Below are 18,577 nucleotides of genomic sequence, written 5' to 3' on the forward strand. Positions count from 1 at the left end.
ACTAAGGACATGAGCATAAGGATAGAACAAAAGATCTAATTACATGCCTGCCAATCCGGGAAGAGCAGTGACAGACAGCGCTTCCATATGCCACAGGCCGCAATTGGAACCTGTAAAATTGCAGAGAAAGCCAGAATTTGTAATTACGGCGAGTCCAAAGTTATTCGAGCTGTAATGAAATATAACCAATGAAAGTATTTGAACCTATTGTGATCGCGGATCGCAAGTTTGGTCTAATTTCCTTTGCTTTCGGCGTTCCAGGAGTCGTTCCTCCACGCAGCTGAATGCGCCCGTTCCCCCTCAGTGGAGTCCTTGATGCTGTCCAGATAGGACCGGAAGGATTTATTCATTGCCATCACGTCTTTGAAGTGTTCGGCCTCCACAATGATTTCCTGCGTCTGGTCGTAGTCCGAGGCATCTTTAGCCTCATACTCGGCAAGCGCGATGGCTGTTTGAAAGGCGTTGCGAATCTCACGACCGTTCCAATCCGTGTACTCAAGCACCTCCGGTGTCTTCAAAAATTTCTTAGCACCATTGCTGATGCGAATTGCCCCCTTTCGCTCGCGGTTGAGCTTCGCAAGAAGACTATCCCAAATCTTTTCACGACGTGCACCATCCAGCGGATCGAAACCAATAACAGCGTGGACACGAGACATGAAGGCGTCATCAATGTGGCCGACTCTGTTGGTTGTGAGAAACAGAAGACCTCCAAAGTACTCTATCTTTCGTAAGAAGGCTATTGTATGAGGGCAGTCAGTAGAAGTCTCATACACGCATTGCGTCGACGATACATAAACGTACCCGATACGATTGCGTTGCGCTCAATGTCCTTCTTCTCGCGCCGCTCGAGGAAGACGTCACACTCGTCTATGAGAAGAATGGCGCGCCATTTGTCGGCCATCTTGAACCACCTAGTCAATTCCTCTTCTACGGACGCATCTTGGGTGCGTAAATCAGATATCGTGAGGCTGATCAATGGCTGCCTCTTCCGCATAGCAATCGATTCTAATCTTGTCAGAAGTGCAACATCGCCATCTACGAGGACTCACACATACCGACTGTGTAAGTTTTTCCCACGCCAGGAGGCCCTGTAAAGGCTATTAGCATTGATACTGAGCTCATACTATGAGTAGTGAGTGTACATGTACTTACCGTGAAGAAGGATGACGACTCCTTCACCCTTGTTCTTGATGTAGTCTGCTGACCAGGGCTTCGCAGTCAATTGGCGTTCGGCTAGAGCCTTGATAATTTTCAGCTTCTCTCCACTGACGATCGCTTCAGGTACTTCCTCCTGTACCAGGTCTTGGATGCTTCCCACATGTGCCGAGACTATTCACTGTTAGCAAACTGGTTCCAGGCGACTTGAGCGAGGCAGTGTTCAGTACCCCAGGTCTTCGCTGGAAGAGTGAAGCCAGGTACAACTGGGCAAGTGATAAATTTGTGAGCTGCTGTCACTGGACCTCTCGAGTCTTTCGTGGGATCAAGCCATAGGGGCTGCAGTACACCCGAAGGACCGTTAGTTGGCCTTGCCTGGTCAGGTGCAGGTTCCGAGACCAAATCGAAACTCCACTCGTCTTCATCAAAAGTTGGGTAATTTTGATCACCATAGGCATTGAGAATGATCTTCCCCTTGTACTGATTTGGTGTTAAACTTTAGTTCGTTTAGAATGAGTATTTGCATACCTTTTTCCTCTTCTTGCTCATCAACTCGCCATCGTAATGGGCATATTCATACCCCCTCCAGAGCATGTCACAGATCTGATCACCACGACTCTCGAATTCCTTCTTCCGCTCGCCCTTGGAGTACTTCTCTGGAAAAACATCCAGATGTTCGACCTTTTTCTCGCCTTCAAACTTAGAAATGTCGATAGTATTGGTCACAGTGACCAGTGTTCCGTAAGACCAATGCATCGCGAGGAACCATATCTTCACCTTCCATCGTTCTGGGAGATTGTCTTCTGCGTCCGGGGCGCATTTTTTGGCGTCTTCGACGATGCAACCTATCCACTGGTGGTCCCACTTGCAATAACTTTGCGTACCGGGTCGTAGTAGATACCAGAGGTCATCCCAAGTAGTTGTGGGCGAGTCCTGTCCCAGCCGTCTCTGCATGGGTTCGAGCTTGCTCTTGACGATTGGATTCAAATATTCAAGCAACACGCCCAAGTGTTCAAGTTTAGTCTGTTGACCATCCGTGACCAACTCCGGGGAATCCTCCCGAGAAGCATAGATCTGGCCCAATTTCTCCCAGTTATGCAGCAGAACTCCGTAAGGTTCGTGGATTGTGATGGTCTCTCCAGTCAGATTTTGCCCAGGATAATAGTCGACGGCGTCGCGGATCAGCTCGGACAAGTACGGGGAATGAACTATGATGCGTGAACTTCCAATCCCTCTTATGGCCTTGTCGCTCATTGTTTCTTTCTTGTTTATACCGTTTTCGTGATTCCTTTCGATGGGTTGCTTTATGTCACCCTTGAGCCCAACATTCATGTTGGTGACGACCTCAATTACAGGCTTAGCTTTCTCATCGTGTGGAGGAACTTGGGATGGAAATGGCTCATCCTGGGAGTAGTCAAAGTTCTGACCGTTGTGATTGTAACAGGACGCCGTGTAACGTATTTTCGATGGCTTCCGAGGAGGCTCGGTCTCCTTAATCGTGTCTTGGGGAGAGATGTCATTGATGCCTGTCGCCTCAGTCTCAGAGATATTTGGCTTTTCTGACGCTGAGCCATTCACTGGAAGTTCGTGAGCAGGCATGGCTGTGTCGATGTCTGTGATAGTCGCTATTGCCGACATTATTGCAAGTTCAGGATCTTGTAGGGGATGACGCCCTCAGAGGTGCGTACGCCTGATTAGCTGCTACTCTTCAAAGAAATCGAGCGCCGAACCAGTTACTTCACTCAGACAACGTGCTTTATAACCTTATGATCCCCGGAACGGATGCATGCTGTGCCCCTGCGACATCGCCTGTCTCCGTCCCTAATTCATACCCACGGAGGATGGGTTTCGAGACGCCGAGCGCACCTCCTTGCCCTGCCAGCAGCCCACTAACCCAAAGCGAAAACAATTGTAGACGCAGATGAGATTTGACAGAATGTGGCAGATAATCTCATTGGCTTAGTCCAGGACTTCCACACTGTCAGGCGCGGGGGTAACAGCAGATATACTCTTTTAGGATACTGCCAAAAGACCCAAGTGCCAGCCTGCCTCGATGAAGCCGACAATCTCTGTTGCTTATTGGCTCATATCACTCATGGTTGCCAATACATCGGTATGAGCGGCAAATATCAAGCAGGCTCGCTACGCTAGGTAGGCTTACTGCAGAGCGAGTATTGGCACGGTGAGACGGGGTTCTCCATCTCTGCGAATAACAGGCGCCTGACCCTTGCCAGTTTTGATATAGCAGAGGGGTTGTATGACGCCGTCGAGGGAGTCGAGGCTGGTCTTTTCCTTGCACGCTTGGTACAGATTGATACCTTCAAAACGAACGTCCGGCTTCGAGGCCTATGGGTCCTTCTGTCTCAGCTACCGTTGACATAGAAACCATTAGTGGGGTTTTACGCTGATGCTCATCAATCTTTACGAGCCACGCTTACATGGTACTCTGCGACATTTCGGGCTACCACCCCGATTTTAGAAGCCATCCGCCAGAACATTCTGAGAGCATCTTACTCGCTGGCATTGAAGTGAGTGAGGCCTCAGCCTGACGTATTTTTAGCAATTCGATGGCAAACACCAGCAGCAGCTGCCTAGATAATTTGCTTGCACGAATCCATGGCTGACCTTTCCTTCTTTGTTGGTAGGTAGCACACACTCCTTCTTCTTTATGACCCTCCAACATTTCTAAGAATGCCGCAGGCTCAATTGATTCACTTGGATCTCGAGCGGAAGTAAATCCCGCTGCCATGATATCTCAGAGCGCCAAAGCAGCTGAGCCGGCTTTGCGAATGGTGCGTCGTTACACTGACCAGATGCAGCGAGAGAGCACTGGTGGCAACTTACCGCAAGTACATGCAATCAAAACATCCAGTGCCCTCATTCCTGACATATCAATTTTGACATTCTAGACAAGCTCTAGCTACGAAAGTAGACTTAGAGAGACGAGATGAAGCCATTGGTAGAACCATTTCTGAGGTTTCGGCCCTAGAATCGTTAGAAATTTACCAAGGTACGAGCTTAGGGTAAGGTTCACCAAGAGCTCCTTGCTACTTGCATTTACTTTGTGCTGATAATTCCACGGACAGAGACGTCGAGCTACATGACACCGTTCTCTTAGCAGGCATATCCCGGGATCTAGAGACACAGTGGCCCAAGGTCGTTAAATCTTTACCGAAAGGCGAGAGGGATAGCATTCCCTCTAAACCCGATATTCGAACGTTTGGCAGACTTTTCAATCAAGCACGAGACAAGCTCAATGCCAAATCGAGCACAAGATCTGGCAAGATCAAGTCTTGGTTTGTCGGAGTGGCGGAAACTATCAATAGCCACAAATACTTGCTCAAACTTCTACCTGAAGGAGACAAATACACCTCAGTCTTGGTTGGCTCTTTCACACTGCTGATCCAGGTATGATTGTCTCTTTCAAGCACCCACTTACCCGTATTTGTCCACGTTGGAGCAATCGAAGATTGCTAACGAACCATAGGTTGCGGTGACGTACAGTGACACTGCAGAAAACGTATCCGACTGCCTAGAACGCCTTTCAAGCCAAGTGTCGCTTCTCAGGAACGCCCTCGGGGCGAATCCCCGTCGCCAGTATATCAGGTGGCAAGTCAGCAAGTTCTATTGCCACTTGTTCCAATTTCTCGTATTTATCTTGACCGAGTGGCTTTCATCCTCCTCAAAACGCTTCTTTAACAGTTTTGGAGACGGTATTTTAAGCCACTGCGATACAGCAGTCAGGAAGATGACCGCCTGCAAAGACGATATCATGCACAGCATTATTCTCATTCAGCAGAGTACTATTGATGACATGAATGCAAAGCTTGACCGACTCGGAAGTCTTGTCCAGGCCAGTTTGGTTGGCGCCGCTGTCGATCGATCCAGACTGTGCGACGCTCCGAGGGTTTCTTCGCTAACTGAAGTGGCGTCATTCAAGACTTTACCACATAGTCAGGATACTACCGCAAAATCCGGGAGGAAAGAAGATAGCACGTCTGAAGGTTCTAACAAGCGATGTCATTCCAGTAGTGGTAAGGAAATAGTTGAGCCGGAGATGCTTGAAGATGAACTCAGCGACGAGAGGGATCTCTGGACATTGGAAAAAATCCAGGATTCCCTGAAGCACTTGGAGACATTCCATCAGGTTGCTCATATTGCATCTCTGACGTCCCCATTGAAGCAAGTGTTCGTGAGTGCAGAGAAGCGGGCTTATCTCGTGAAGCTAGTCTCTTCGAGGCGATCGGTAGCTCTCTGGATTGAAGTGCCGGGTGAGGAATCTCCCTTTCTTACAGCCTAAAAAGATCATCTGGCTAATTCTCATTAATGTTGAGACGACGACGAACCGCCTTCGCACGCGACTTTGCTAGCAGCCCAAATGGTTCACGATCTCAGTCAGCTGAATATTCCCAGCCTCTGTCACTTCATCCATCGACCTAAAAGCGCATCTTTGGACCGCGAACGGGCGCTCTTAGAGATGGTGTACTCCCTGGTCTACCAGATATCCCGGGCTCTTCCTGAGCATGCGCATTTCGAGTCAGGTGTTGTCGAAAAAGTCAAATCGATTCCTCCGATCCCGCAGACCCGTTCCGAGGTGACCCGCAGCTTAGCTCCAGCGATCAACCTACTTGAGTCCTTGTTGGAATATCTTCCCCCGCTGTTGTTCTGTGTAGTAGACGGGTTTCAGCTTCTCGTGAGAAAGTCGAACTCTCCGGAGATGAAAGCAGCCACCAAGCAGTTCGTCGCTTGTATCTGCGAGGCAGCAACGCGCCAGCTCACAGATCAGCCGTCGATTTTCAAATCGCTTTGGACCACGGATGGGCCCTGCAGGGACTTACAGCAAGCTAGAAAGAGCCGAGCTCTGGCACATTTGGGATACGAGGACGATGAAGAATTTGAGTCAATGGCTCTTCGTGGTAGAGAGATGTCGCCACTGACAGAGGGGTAACCTTTCATTCTGGCCAAGTAAATGTCCAATATTTGGGAAGTGGTTTAACAAATTTATTTGATCGAATTTATTTATGCCTTGGGCTTGATATTCTTAACGGCATGATCAATGGCGTACCCATATCCATGAATTCCCAACCCCATAATAACCGCAACCGCCTTGTCGCTCAAATAGCTGTGATGTCTGAAGCTCTCTCGCGCGTGCGTGTTGCTAATGTGCAGCTCGATGAAGGGGATATCGACGCCCAGCAGCGCGTCGCGGATGGCGACGCTCGTGTGTGTGTAGGCGGCAGGGTTGATGATGATGACGTCGACGTTGCCCCGCGCCGCGTGTATGCGCTCGACGATGGCGCCCTCAGTGTTGGATTGGAAGGATTGCAGGTCTGCGCCGAGAGACTTGGCGTGCTCTTTTGATTGCGTCTCGAGCTGAGAGAGTGTGGTGGAGCCGTAGATGTGCGGTTCCCGGGTACCGAGGAGGTTCAAGTTGGGGCCGTTGATGAGGAGGATTGACTTCGCCATTGTGGTTGCTATTCCGTACTATTCGTAGTGACTCAAGCGCGGGTGTTTGTTTGAATTGCTGTATAGGTGGAATTAGCTTCGTAGGACGAATCGCGAGGATAATTGATGATGTACAGGTGAGATATCGAACTTGCAAAGGGAATTAGATGCAGGATCCAAAGATTTCAAGTAGGGAGCTGGAAATAAAAACTGGTTAAACACTTTCCCCAGGTTCCCCTCAAATCATCTCCGCGTGGACCGAGTCAAGCCCAAATCGCTCCGTGAATCGGTGCGGGGAAACAAGATGCGGGACCCCCGCGCCCCCGCGATCCCAACGCGGCAAAGTTTTCATCCGTTCGGCCTCTCACCAACGCACCGAGATGGAAGAGCCGGATGATGTGCCGAATAGCGAAGTGCTCCCTAATAGGATGGCCTCGTGATTGGCTTAGTCACTTACATGATGTCTTTTCCGGCATATGAGGTCTGCATCGCGGTAGATGCTCATTATTGAACTCCAGGTTTGCAAGGAAACGGTGATCACTAGGCAAATCACTCCTTGAAAACATGCCTGATTTACACAGTCTTCCTGCAGGGTCCCGTCCCATCAACGCCATCCGCAACAATGGGCCAGATCACTTGGTTCTAGAAAGATTGAAGTTGAGAGAATTGGCAGAAGGATGGCCGTCTTACAGGTAAAACATCGCCCAATTTGTGGTCAAATGAGCATCACTTTGGCAGGTTGTAACTGACCAGCATTGATCTCCAGGGACGCCTGCGAATGGGAAAACTTCGAGTCCATCTTCCACCCAGGGGCCTACGTCTACACAACCTGGTCAGGCCGCGTCCCTTTCACAGACTTCATCGCGGCTTCCAAAGCAGGGATGGACAAAGGCGCCTTTATCATGCACCGCTGCCACGGCTGCAGCACAGATATCAACGCCGAGGGCACCAGGGCCGTGACCAAGCTCAAGGCGACGATTACACAGCGCTTCGAGATTGACAGCGTCGAGTTTGACGTAGAAGCTGACTGCCGCTTCTGTTTCTACTTTGAAAAAGTGGGAGATCGATGGGGCGCGCGTCTGGTACGGCATTGGTATGAGAAGGATAAGGTGATTCCCTGCAACCCGGCCAAGTTCCCCGAGATTGATGAGGGAAAGTTGGCTGCGTTTCCTCCTGGGTACAAGTATCTCGCGTATTTCCAGGAGCTCACGATGGGAGTCAAAGTTCTTTTGAATATGCCTGGGCATCGGCGTCATGTTGGGACGGTGAACCTGGACAAGCACGACTTACTTTACTGGCAGGCCAAGGAGTGGCTTGAAGGAAATACCATAGACGTGTAGAGGACTGGCAAATATGATATAATGGTGATCAAAGAAATGCCTTCCCAAAATCCTTTTCATGATCTTCAGATTCTATGTCGCAGACTAAGGTAGGTGGTGAGGTATTCTGCGCAAAACATAGTGCTACACACACGCTGCTGTCGGATGGTTGTCTGCACCTTCATGGAACTTGATCTCCTTCCACCTCAACAATAAAGTAGAGGCTGAATTGAGGGTAGAATATCCGAATTTCCACCCGAGTTTACTTAAGTCTTAAGCTCTGTCTACGGCATAACATTCTATCATCTCTCATTGATCTTAGCCTGCATGGCAGCCTTCATCGCCTCGACTGGTGCTTCTTTCCCAGTCCACAACTCGAATTGGGCATAAGCCTGTTCCTCCAGTACATCAACACCCTTAAACATCGTCCAGCCCGGATGCCGTGATGCCGTCTTCATCATACCAGTAACCTGCGGTCTATACGCCATCTCAACCAAAACTCCCTTCTCAGCGCCAAACAGCCCTGCAGGTATCTTGTCCTCGCCAAAGTCATCCGCAGGAACGCAGGCGACAATGACTCTCAAAGGAAGTCTATCCAAGCCATCTCGCTCCCTTTCGGTAGATACGGCATCTTCCAAGGTCTCAAAGACCTGGCAATCAAGGTCTGGGAACTGTTCCATCATCTCGGCCGCCTTCGATATCGTCCTGTTCACAACGAGAAGCTGCGTAATCCCCAACTCCTGGATCGCATAGCAAGCCGCGCGAGCCGCCCCACCAGCACCCAGAACCAACGCAGTCGAGGAACGAAGATCCGATATTCCGCTGCGCTCGATGCATCTCCTTATCCCATGCCAGTCCGTATTATCGCCCACAAGTCGCCTATACCGCTTCTCCGGGTCCTCCTCGACAATGACGGTATTCACGGCCCCAATCTTCTGGGCGCAGGGAGTGACTGCATCCAAGAGCTTGCCAATCTGTAGTTTGTGCGGAAAGGTGACTGATGCGCCCCCGAAGTCATTGGCGTTGATGATGGATTCTACCGAGGCGTCGACGCTCTCTGTCTGGTGGATACCGTAATGATGTGGGAGGGCAAGTTCTCGGAATCCTGTGTTATGAAGGGTTGGAGAGAGGGTGTGGGAGATGTTATGACCGAAGATGAAGAAGTTCCTCTTCAGGATAGAGGGGTTTGCTTCCATGGACCCCATTATCTCTCAGGCTTTGGCGTCTTTGACAGCTTGGCTTTGCTAGCTCGTGATCTGAGCTAGGGGTGTGGAAAGGTTTGAGTGCGAAAGGCTTTGTGGGCGGTTTAGGTTCGATATGCCTGCAGCTGGCACAGAAATATCCATGCTATACTCAGTAAACCTACACTGCGATGTTAAAATGACACTGCGATTATGGCGCCGTGATATTGATCGTTCATCGGCATCATCGGTCAGAAGCTTGGCGTGTGTCTTGTCAGGACGGTAAAGGTCTTTCCCGCTACCATCAGGCTAGCCACCACATGCGCTTTTTGTGGGCAACGTTTCCTCATGAAGGATATTTCCCACACACTCATTGACTGCACATACCATTCTACCAGTGAATAATTCCATCGACTGCTCATAATCAAGTGTGGTGAAGAAAATATCATCATTGAAACGCTACGCTCACATGAATGCTAACCTTGCCAAGATTGCTACCCTCTTGTTGGCATCTTGCCCCCGTCTGCAAGCCTTTCCTTATACGCTCGCGAAATCAACTCACGCATCATCTCGATCGGAGGTTTGCGTGCTGTAAAGAGCTCAAATTGTCTCTTACCCTGTTCCGGCAAAACACTTAGGCCGTCGACGGCGATCCACCCTTGGTCGCTCATGCCACGGATCTGCTTCAGGAGAGGTGTTTCCAGAGGCGTATACGATAGCTGCGAATGTATGTTAGCAGTTTCACCTCATTTGATCCGTTTGCGGATATCGAACTTACCTCAATGGCTACTCCGCCTGTAGGACTAGCCAGCCATCCCGGAGGCAGACTCGTATCAGCCGACGACTCCCCGTCGATCTCACGCGTGGAGATACACGATACCACAATGGTTGGAAAGTCAGCGTCGTCTGGCCACTTATCATCTTTGGATTCTATAACACGGATCGTGGGACTGTTTGGAGGAGCGTCAACTTTCGGCGAGGCGTTGACCTCCGTCGGCGTCGATGCCCCGTCGCTCGTGAATCGGTACCCGTTGAAGTGCCTTACAACCTCTTCGGCCGTCCTCGTCGTTCGATTGTGTATAAGCACGGTGCGGACACCGAGCCTCAGAAGCCCGTATATGGCTGCACGAGCCATACCTCCCGCACCCACAACTAGCGCCGTTGTCCTCCTCTTGACGCCGTTGATGGGAGACAGGTTGTGCCGAATGCGGGTGTGTATCCCGATCCAGTCCGTGTTATCGCCATACAGAGCAACGACTGGGCCAGCTCTGTTGCGATCAAGCAAAGACTCAATGTTCCGCGACCGCAGAGGCACCAGCGTGTTGACGGCGCCAATGGCCCTGGCTTCTGGGCTCGTGAAGTCGACAATGGCAAAGACCTCCTTCTTGAAGGGGGCTGTGATACTCGCGCCTCCAAAGTTCTCGTCGGAGATGAGCTTACGTAGGTGATTTAGGGTAGGCTGGTGGAAGATCTTGTACTCGTGCGGCATACCGCAGAATTTGAAGGCGGGGTTATGCATGCTTGGCGACAAACTTGTGGATGCGTTGGTGCCGTAGATGCCAAAGTACATCGGGTCTAGGAGAAAGGAAGAGTAGAGTGCCTTTTGCGCCTCGTGGATCGTCAAGAGGCAATGAGGCGAGCCGCCTGGTGCCAGTCTCCGAAGCAAGTTCATGGTGACCGGCGTGAAGGTCGGGTTCATGAAGCAGGACATGCGGCCGAGGCGGCCTGTGTTGTACGCAATAAGCGGGATCGTCACATCTCTGGGCTTGCCGGCGCCATGCTTGAAGTGCTGAATCTCGAAATTGTCCTTGGTTGACTTTGCCTCGCGACATATTCGGACGACGTCGCAGCCCAGGTCCTCGGCCAACCTCATCTTGTCCTCCAGGCCTGGGTTCCGCCAGCCGCTTGGAGAGAGGGAGTTGCAGGTGTAGTGGGCGATGATCTTTGTTGTTCCTTTACTTGCGACTAGATCTCGGATGATGTTCTCGTCGCAGCGGAGATCTACGCAGAGGTACTCTGGAGCGAGACGGAGGCCGTGGTTTAGGACGCTAAGGTAGTATGCGGAGGCGTGTTCTTGCGAGAAGCCGCTCATTATGCCAGTAGATGAGGATTCGAGTTCGAGATTGAGGATGATAGGGAGACGAGTGAATCTCCTGACGGCATAGAGCAAGCGACAGACGCGATTCGCAGTTGCATCGTCGAAATCGGCCGACGTTGCCTGTAGTTCCCTCACAGGGATGACTAGTTCCGCAACGTCGGCTGTTGTCGTGATATTTCGAAGTTCCGCCCCGGCGGTCTCTACCAATGACATTGGCAAGTTGAGAGAATATGTGTATGGCCGGCGCTCCAGTGGTAATGAAGCAGAGCCCTCGGTGGCACGGTACCGTTCCGAGCCCTGCCTGTCGCTTTCCATGATGCTGTCAATGAGTCCGAGAAAGTCGTACTCCACCCGCTTTAACGCAAGAGACCTCGGTGACTGGTGGCCGGGGATAGTGGCGAGCTCGCCCGAGGCCTTCCCTAGGGTATCTGAAATGTTGTAAAATTCAAAGTTGGATATCGATCGATGCGTTGGACCACTAAGTTGAAAGAGTCGTGTGATAGCCTCAGTATCCCATACCTTGAGATGCTCCTTCACGTCTTCCGCATCTCTCAGGACATAGATGATAGGATGCGTCTGTCCATATTCCGCAAGCCACGCCTGCCCCGTCTCTTCCACAGCTCCTGGCCCACACGCAATAATAGACTTTGTCGGATTCTCGAATAGCATGGCATGCAGAAGCTTCAGCTCTTCCCTTCGATATTCAGCAGTACCGTGCTGTGTCTTGTAACTGGCTCGTGAGAGGCCCGTCATCTGGAAGAATTGCTGGTCCGCGTCGAGTAAGCGGAACCCTAAAGCGCTGGCCGCGATCACGGCGAGAGTTGAGCGGCCTGTGCCTCGGATTCCGACGAGCACGATGGAGGCGTCGGGGGCGTAGCTACGTCGGCCGGGAATGAAGCCGTGCCATGATGCGTGTGGCGGTGACTGTTGGCCAAAGGGCTTAGTTGAGTTGACGGCTGGGCCGACCAGCGGTAGAGTCGGCATCGTATTAGAAGCCAGCTTCTCTTTGGAAACCAAGCTTCTTGGCTGTTGAGTGTGGTCCTCAACTCAGATGAGGTTGATAGCACCTCAAATTTGGAGATCCTGGGGAAGACGGCGCTGGCATGGACCACGGTTGGGATGGGATTCTGGATGTATCCACATCCCTCTGGCTTCGCCTACTTATTCCAACAGCTCGAATAGACATTCACCAAGTAAAGATGTGTGGGGCAATAGCTGATCTCTTAGCTACTCGCAATTCCGACATAGAATGCGACCAGAATTGAAGGGGACCGAAGGAGTGGTTTACCCCGGAGTCGGGGCCCCGGAGATTTCTTCACGAGGCGGGGGTCCACAACGTGGCGGCCGGGAAAGGGCTTACCCGGTCGTCACGGGTCCATGCGCGTCAACACTATGAGCACGCCGCTTACTACTTCTTGTGTGCTGTACCCTCAACTCTCACAAGTCCCACGTCTGCAGCTGTGGCAATCAGTCCCATATTTCTCCCACAGATGTGAATATGCTCGATGGAAAGTCACTAGGATATTCATTCTCAGAGGCTTGTTCTCCAGGTGACTGGAGGGCCTTGTCGTGAAAGGCGTGGATCGGTAATTAGAGGGAGCTTGCAGGCTCATCCAGCTTTTCTCTTGTTCATGTCGAAATGAGTACCTGAAATTTCTCAACTCCAACAACTCCCATGTCTAGATATTACACAATTATCTTTCGTACCTTAGATGAGAATGACGCCATTCCATGCTTGTTTTACACATTAAGTGAACACCGCCTTGATCTCAGCGCAACCTCTTAGTTCACTTCCGTTCAACCCCTTGCCCCTTGGGCACCCTAACGAGCCAGTAGAGACCACACGCTGCAACAATATTGAACACAACATACACCCACAAAAGCCCAAAGTTCCTCCATCTATCGTCGTAATTTATCTCGAAAGTCGCAAGATAATCATCCGTGGTATTCAAACGACAGTACCCACACGTCTGCGTCGCCGCAGCATCCACCAAATATCCACCAGCGCGCTGAACAAAGGGGCCCAGAAATTCGCCGCAGGTCATGTTCATCGGAGTCGGAACAGACACGATCTCCTTTGCCGTGCAAACGACCTTGGATCCATGCAGACAAGTCGACAGCGCACCACTTACGAGATACGTCATGGGACTGACCCAGTACATGAAGTCGCTCCATATGGCGGGTAGGTCGGCGCGAATGACGCCCACGCCGCAAAAAGACATGCAGAGGATGGCAAACAAGCTGGCTGGGATGCTGGCTAGGTCTGCTGTCTCGATTGCAGCGATGGCGAGCTGGGAGAATGTGCTGACCCAGAGGAAGAACATCCAGATGAAGAGGAAGACGGTGAAGCCGCGGATCGTGACGTCTTCGGGGGTGGTGTTGCGGTAGAATTTGGCTGGATAGTACCAGCAGAAGAAGAATATGACTGCGGCGATGGTGTTCCAGATCATCTCGATTGCGATGTTAGAGAGGAAGTATGCTGCAGATTGGTTAGCTTCGTTAATGCAGAATGCCCACGATGAGGATGCCTACTGGTCCATCGGTAGACGCGAGACGGCCTCTCTCGTACTTCGTAAAGAGCTCTCTGTGGAATGAACATGGGCATGATCTGCTTGCTGAACTCGTTGACAGTCGTGAGGCACATGAAGAAGGCGTAAAGTTGGTTCTGCAGGCCTTGCAAGCTATTGTCCGACTTGAACGTGAATCCAATGTAGAGCGCCTAGGTAATTTGAGTTAGTACGGAAGGTGAGGTAGGCGGCATGAGGAATCACCAAGAGGAGCATCTTACCAGAAGAATAGTTAAAGTAAGCTTTGACCAGATGTACACAGGAGACCTCCAAAAGTGCCTTGCTGTACGGAGAAAGACATGTTTGAACTGAGTCCAGAACGACGAGGCAAACTCCTGGTCGGCGACATCATCATCTCCGATTCGTTCTATGGGCTTGTCTTGGCCCTGCTGACGCAGAATACCAAGCTCATTTTTCACCTCGCGGTATTCTGGAGATGAGCGCCAAATCTCATACCAATTCGGTCCGTCCTCGGAAAGCGTGGTAACCTTCAGCATCCACTCTGCGGGGTTGGCATCAGGAGGGCATGGCGATGCGCCGTTGCGTTCGAGGTAATCAATCATCGTCTTGGCTTTCTTGCCAATATCTACGCACATGTAAGCGAAAAGCTTGTTGGGGAAGGGAGCAAAAACAACGACAACAGCAACTTACCTCCAAAATAGACAGTCTTTCCCCCGCGTTGTAGCAAAAGCAACCTATCGAAACGGGCAAAAAGCATGGCAGACGGCTGGTGGATAGTACATAGAATCGCCTGGCCGCTCTTTGCAAGTTTTTCGATCAGGTCGCAGATCGCCCAAGACGTCTGAGAATCAAGCCCCGAAGTAGGTTCATCCAGAAAGACTAACAACTGCGGCCTAGCAGCGAGCTCGACTCCGATCGTCAAACGTTTGCGCTGTTCAACGTTGAGCCCCTGCCCAGGGACTCCGATCACTGCATCTATAAAGTCGCGCATGTCGAGCAGCTCAATTACCTCGTCAATGTACGCCAACTTTGCCTCGCGAGGGGTTTCGGCATTTTGACGCAGCAATGCACTGAACTCGAGGGCCTCTCGAACGGTCATGGTGTCCAAGTGGACGTCTTGCTGCTGGACGTACCCAACGCGGTTTGGGAATGATCTGTCTGTTGTTTGGCCGTTGACCATGGTGTCGCCGGATATCACGCCCATGGTGATTCGAGCCGCGAGAGCGTCGAGTAGTGTTGTTTTACCAGCACCAGAGGCGCCCTGTTTGAAAGTGAGAGATGAACAAGGGGGTTTGTAAGCAAGAACACATACCATGAGAGCTGTGATAACACCTGGCTGCACCCAGCCGTCCACGAAATTCAAGATGCGCCGGTTCTGGTCTTTGATCTTGACGTCGTAGCAGATATCTTCCCAGTGGAAGATTGGCTTACCGCACTCACTCGGTCTTGGTCTTTTCTCCAACATCTCATCTGTCGGCATGGCATGAACTTTCTCGGTCAGAGTCACATTGCGGGATTGACTTTCTTCGTCTGCTAGGGCTTTCTGGTCCATCGCGGGAGGTACTTTGCCACGTCGAAAGACAAGAACTTCGCCTTCGCTCTTGGGTGGCTTGGCGTACTCGGCAGTGATGATGTACGTGATGAAGAATACCACTACGTATGCACACAGAATGCCGACGTTCCTTGAATAGGTCAGATGAAATCCCAAAACACTCGGTTATCGCCACAAACTCACCTCCACTTATTATCGTTGAAGTACCCAAAAGATTGCTCGATATACCTATCGCCATTTATCATATCTGAGCCCGGTACGGCGCCCACAACAGCGCAGGTGCGACCAGATATAGAGAGATCATCATAGCCCGGGCCAGACGGCACGAGCCCAGCGCATAGGAACTGGCGACCATGGAACTCATTAGCCATGAGCGCCTCGAACGCATAAGAGAGCGGGTTGACATAGCCCATCCAGCGCGACCACCCCTGCATGTACGTTGTTGGTACTGTGAAGCCGGCATACATCATTACGCCGATAGTAACGAGAGTGACGGGGACCATGGCTTGATGTGAAGTGCGTGCGAGGGATGCCATGGTGCGATAGATGCCCGACATGGCGAGGAGCACCAGAAAGGAGACGAGGCAGAAGAAAAAGAAGGGCCCGGGCTCGCGGTTCAAGTTTGCCATGAAGTAGAGAATCGAGTTGAACGTGAAAACGTTGGTGATCTTGTATGGTAACTCAGTGATGTAGCTTGAGATAGCTTCCGCGGACTGGTGGTAGAGGGCGTATCGATTGTGCTTCTCGATGACGGGTCTTTGAGTGTATAATGTGAGGACCTAGGTCATTGTGAGTTTCAAGATCGGAGCGAGTCACGGATTTCCAGACAAAAATCTCCTATCACCACTGGATGATGTGTACTAACCTCCATTTCACTAGCAAAAGCATTGAACAACAGAGCAAAGAAGATGAGCCCACCACGATAGTAAAACGTCCCCGAATCATGCCTCAAGTTGAAGAACATGCTTCCGAGCACAAAGCCAACAATGATGTTAAACACTAGAGAAGACAGCGTGAACTCGGGATCGGCAACCAGACGCTTCCACCCGCGCCAAAGACATAGCTTGACTTGACTCAGATATGTGATCATGTAAGGCGACTTGATTCGTTGCCATGAACTTCTCTCAGCTTTGATGCTGTCCTGGAACGCTTCGAGGCGGTCCTTTGAAGAGTGATTGCTATCGTAAGCTGCGATGTCTGCCATGAGGCCTGCGTGCTGGTTGGATGCTTTCCATCTCGCGGCGAACTCTTCAGAAGTTCGAGGGGCGCGGTGTTCGTGGCCTGGTCGGGTCTTTCTTTCGTTCGGAGACGTCATCGACGTGAGGAAGTCTGGGACGGTTTGCCGTTCGGGGCCTGTATGATTTCCACATCAGAACGAAGATCAGATGCAAAGAGCATTGAGTAGACACTTACACTGAAAGCCAAGCTTCTCAAAGTACCGCCTCGCTTCACCAATCTTGCCGAAGAAGATCTGCCTCCCCTCATACACCACCGTCACCTTATCAAACAGCTACCGAGAACGTCAACAACATGGTCCCATCAATGCCTCTCTCATAGCCATCCAAGAATCACACTTACATCATACGCAGACTGCGGCGCTTGATAAATCGCCACAACAGACGCAACCCCTAACAAATCACTCTGCGTCCTCAAATTCCGACAAAACGCAATCGCGTTCCCGCTATCCAGTCCGCGCGTGCTATTATCCCAGCACTGGAACTTGGCACCGGTCAGCGCCGCCTCGACGATGCTCACACGCTTGCGCTCGCCGCCCGAGACCCCGCGCACGTAATCGTCGCCCACTTTGGTGTTGACAGTGTGCGTGATGCCAAAGGCCGCCATCATCACGTCGCGCATGATGCGCGCGAACTGTTGGCCCGTGAGATTTCCGGGTACGCGGGAGGGTACTCGCGCGCGGGCGGCGAATTCGAGGGTGTCGCCTACGGATAGGGGCGCGAGGTGGACGTCTACCTCGGCGTTGTAGAGGACGTCGCCGCGGAACCAGTCGTGCATGCGCTTTGGTTCGATTCCTATTGCTTGTTTAGACATGATATTGCTGAAATCTGAACGAAGAATCTGGCTTACCCCGGAAGTTCATGTACGAGTCTTGGGCGACGTTCAAACCTTCAGTCTGACCAGCTAACGTCTTGAGAAGAGTAGAACACCCCGATCCAGGCGGACCAAGCACGAGCAGCATCTCCCCAGGCTCCACAAGGCCTTCAAAGTCCCGCAGAATATCGATCCGTCTCCTCGACCTCCCCGTGGCAAGACCAACAAGATCAGATACCATACTCAACGCAATATTGCCCGTGCTCTTCTGGTACCGCGTCCCAGAGCTATACCCAAAGACATTAAGGTCGCGAAATGCGACGCCCGCGCTCCTGTTGGGTGCTGAGTTGGGATCTGATTCGAAGAGGTGGATAAACGCCTGCGTCCATGCTACGCTGTCAAAGTTTGAGGAATTCGGGTCGAGGTAGCTGTTCTTGGGTGGGTTCAAGACATCGTAGTGCGTGTTGGCATCGTGGATGTGTGATGCGTTTGTGACTTGGCGTGCTAGTTGTTCGATTTCTCTTATCGTGTCGTCGGCTGCTGTCAATGATGAAGATCCCGAGACTCGATTGGTCGACGCCATCTCGATGCCGGCCTCATCACCTGTTGTCATGGTCTTAGCAGCTGTCGACAGGCTCTGTTGTGGGATAGAGTCTGCAGTAAAGTTTGGTGTCAAGTGGTATGAGATGATGAGGTTGCAGTGAACGGATATCAGACGAACCATTGACTTACAGTTACATATCTTCTTCTATCTATCTTTTGAGCAAATTTCCAATACATGAAAGGCATCATACCGACAACTCGGATCGCAGCCTATGTAAGTGCGGACGCCCGCGGTCATCCGCATTGCGCCTCATGTGGGGAAGTAGTCTGGGACTGCCAGTACGGGCGGCCGGCCGCTTCGTAATGTTCGTATTGCCCACTCTCCATACGAATATTCGCCAAGCCGTATTTCTCTGGGTCAAGTCATTACGGATCGCTATAGAAGTGTGATTGTGATGTCGAACCCATGCCGCTCGGGCTGCCGCGGGAGGCCGAAAGGACGCGGCACAATTTAAAACGGGGCATCGAACCCGACGCGAAAGAGGATCACCATGCGGTTGTCTAATCTCGCATCCCCGACGGGAAGTTTCCCTTCTGTCCAGCAGGGTAGCTGCTTAAGCATGTCTGGAATTATGGATAACTTTCGGATCTCGGGGCTCGACTGCTCGGACCTGTAGACGTCCGACTCTGGGGTAGTGCGAACTGCC

At 51.5% G+C, this 18,577-nt stretch overlaps 7 protein-coding genes across 7 annotated transcripts; 2 read left to right on the forward strand and 5 right to left on the reverse strand.

Annotated features, from left to right (window-relative positions):
- Window positions 1-233: 233 nt before the first annotated feature.
- Window positions 234-2,793, reverse strand: CCOS01_14361 (uncharacterized protein; the record flags this gene model as incomplete). Its single annotated transcript, XM_060462505.1, has 6 exons — window positions 234-736; window positions 802-1,005; window positions 1,056-1,088; window positions 1,153-1,329; window positions 1,386-1,635; window positions 1,684-2,793. 6 exons carry the CDS (start codon window positions 2,791-2,793, stop codon window positions 234-236), a joined length of 2,277 nt encoding a protein of 758 aa, XP_060306990.1.
- Window positions 2,794-4,903: 2,110 nt separating this feature from the next.
- On the forward strand, window positions 4,904-6,103 carry CCOS01_14362 (uncharacterized protein; the record flags this gene model as incomplete). The annotated part of the gene is made up of 3 exons (XM_060462506.1): window positions 4,904-5,151; window positions 5,188-5,426; window positions 5,490-6,103. The coding sequence occupies 3 exons, from the start codon at window positions 4,904-4,906 to the stop codon at window positions 6,101-6,103; spliced, it is 1,101 nt and encodes a 366-aa protein (XP_060306991.1).
- A 71-nt stretch (window positions 6,104-6,174) lies between these two features.
- CCOS01_14363 (dehydroquinase class II) lies at window positions 6,175-6,621 on the reverse strand (the record flags this gene model as incomplete). Its single annotated transcript, XM_060462507.1, has 1 exon — window positions 6,175-6,621. The coding sequence occupies one exon, from the start codon at window positions 6,619-6,621 to the stop codon at window positions 6,175-6,177; it is 447 nt and encodes a 148-aa protein (XP_060306992.1).
- A 543-nt stretch (window positions 6,622-7,164) lies between these two features.
- CCOS01_14364 (catabolic 3-dehydroquinase) lies at window positions 7,165-7,940 on the forward strand (the record flags this gene model as incomplete). The annotated part of the gene is made up of 2 exons (XM_060462508.1): window positions 7,165-7,292; window positions 7,367-7,940. 2 exons carry the CDS (start codon window positions 7,165-7,167, stop codon window positions 7,938-7,940), a joined length of 702 nt encoding a protein of 233 aa, XP_060306993.1.
- A 281-nt stretch (window positions 7,941-8,221) lies between these two features.
- CCOS01_14365 (shikimate-5-dehydrogenase) lies at window positions 8,222-9,124 on the reverse strand (the record flags this gene model as incomplete). Its single annotated transcript, XM_060462509.1, has 1 exon — window positions 8,222-9,124. One exon carries the CDS (start codon window positions 9,122-9,124, stop codon window positions 8,222-8,224), a length of 903 nt encoding a protein of 300 aa, XP_060306994.1.
- A 470-nt stretch (window positions 9,125-9,594) lies between these two features.
- CCOS01_14366 (uncharacterized protein) lies at window positions 9,595-12,182 on the reverse strand (the record flags this gene model as incomplete). The annotated part of the gene is made up of 2 exons (XM_060462510.1): window positions 9,595-9,819; window positions 9,879-12,182. 2 exons carry the CDS (start codon window positions 12,180-12,182, stop codon window positions 9,595-9,597), a joined length of 2,529 nt encoding a protein of 842 aa, XP_060306995.1.
- Window positions 12,183-12,985: 803 nt separating this feature from the next.
- On the reverse strand, window positions 12,986-17,940 carry CCOS01_14367 (ABC-2 type transporter; the record flags this gene model as incomplete). The annotated part of the gene is made up of 10 exons (XM_060462511.1): window positions 12,986-13,677; window positions 13,731-13,917; window positions 13,987-14,351; window positions 14,417-14,987; window positions 15,039-15,408; window positions 15,462-16,057; window positions 16,144-16,631; window positions 16,692-16,788; window positions 16,857-17,308; window positions 17,364-17,940. The coding sequence occupies 10 exons, from the start codon at window positions 17,938-17,940 to the stop codon at window positions 12,986-12,988; spliced, it is 4,395 nt and encodes a 1,464-aa protein (XP_060306996.1).
- Window positions 17,941-18,577: the final 637 nt, after the last annotated feature.

Source organism: Colletotrichum costaricense (assembly GCF_030867565.1).
Source record: "Colletotrichum costaricense strain IMI 309622 chromosome Unknown Scaffold_20.1, whole genome shotgun sequence".
Classification (NCBI taxonomy): Eukaryota; Fungi; Ascomycota; class Sordariomycetes; order Glomerellales; family Glomerellaceae; genus Colletotrichum; species Colletotrichum costaricense.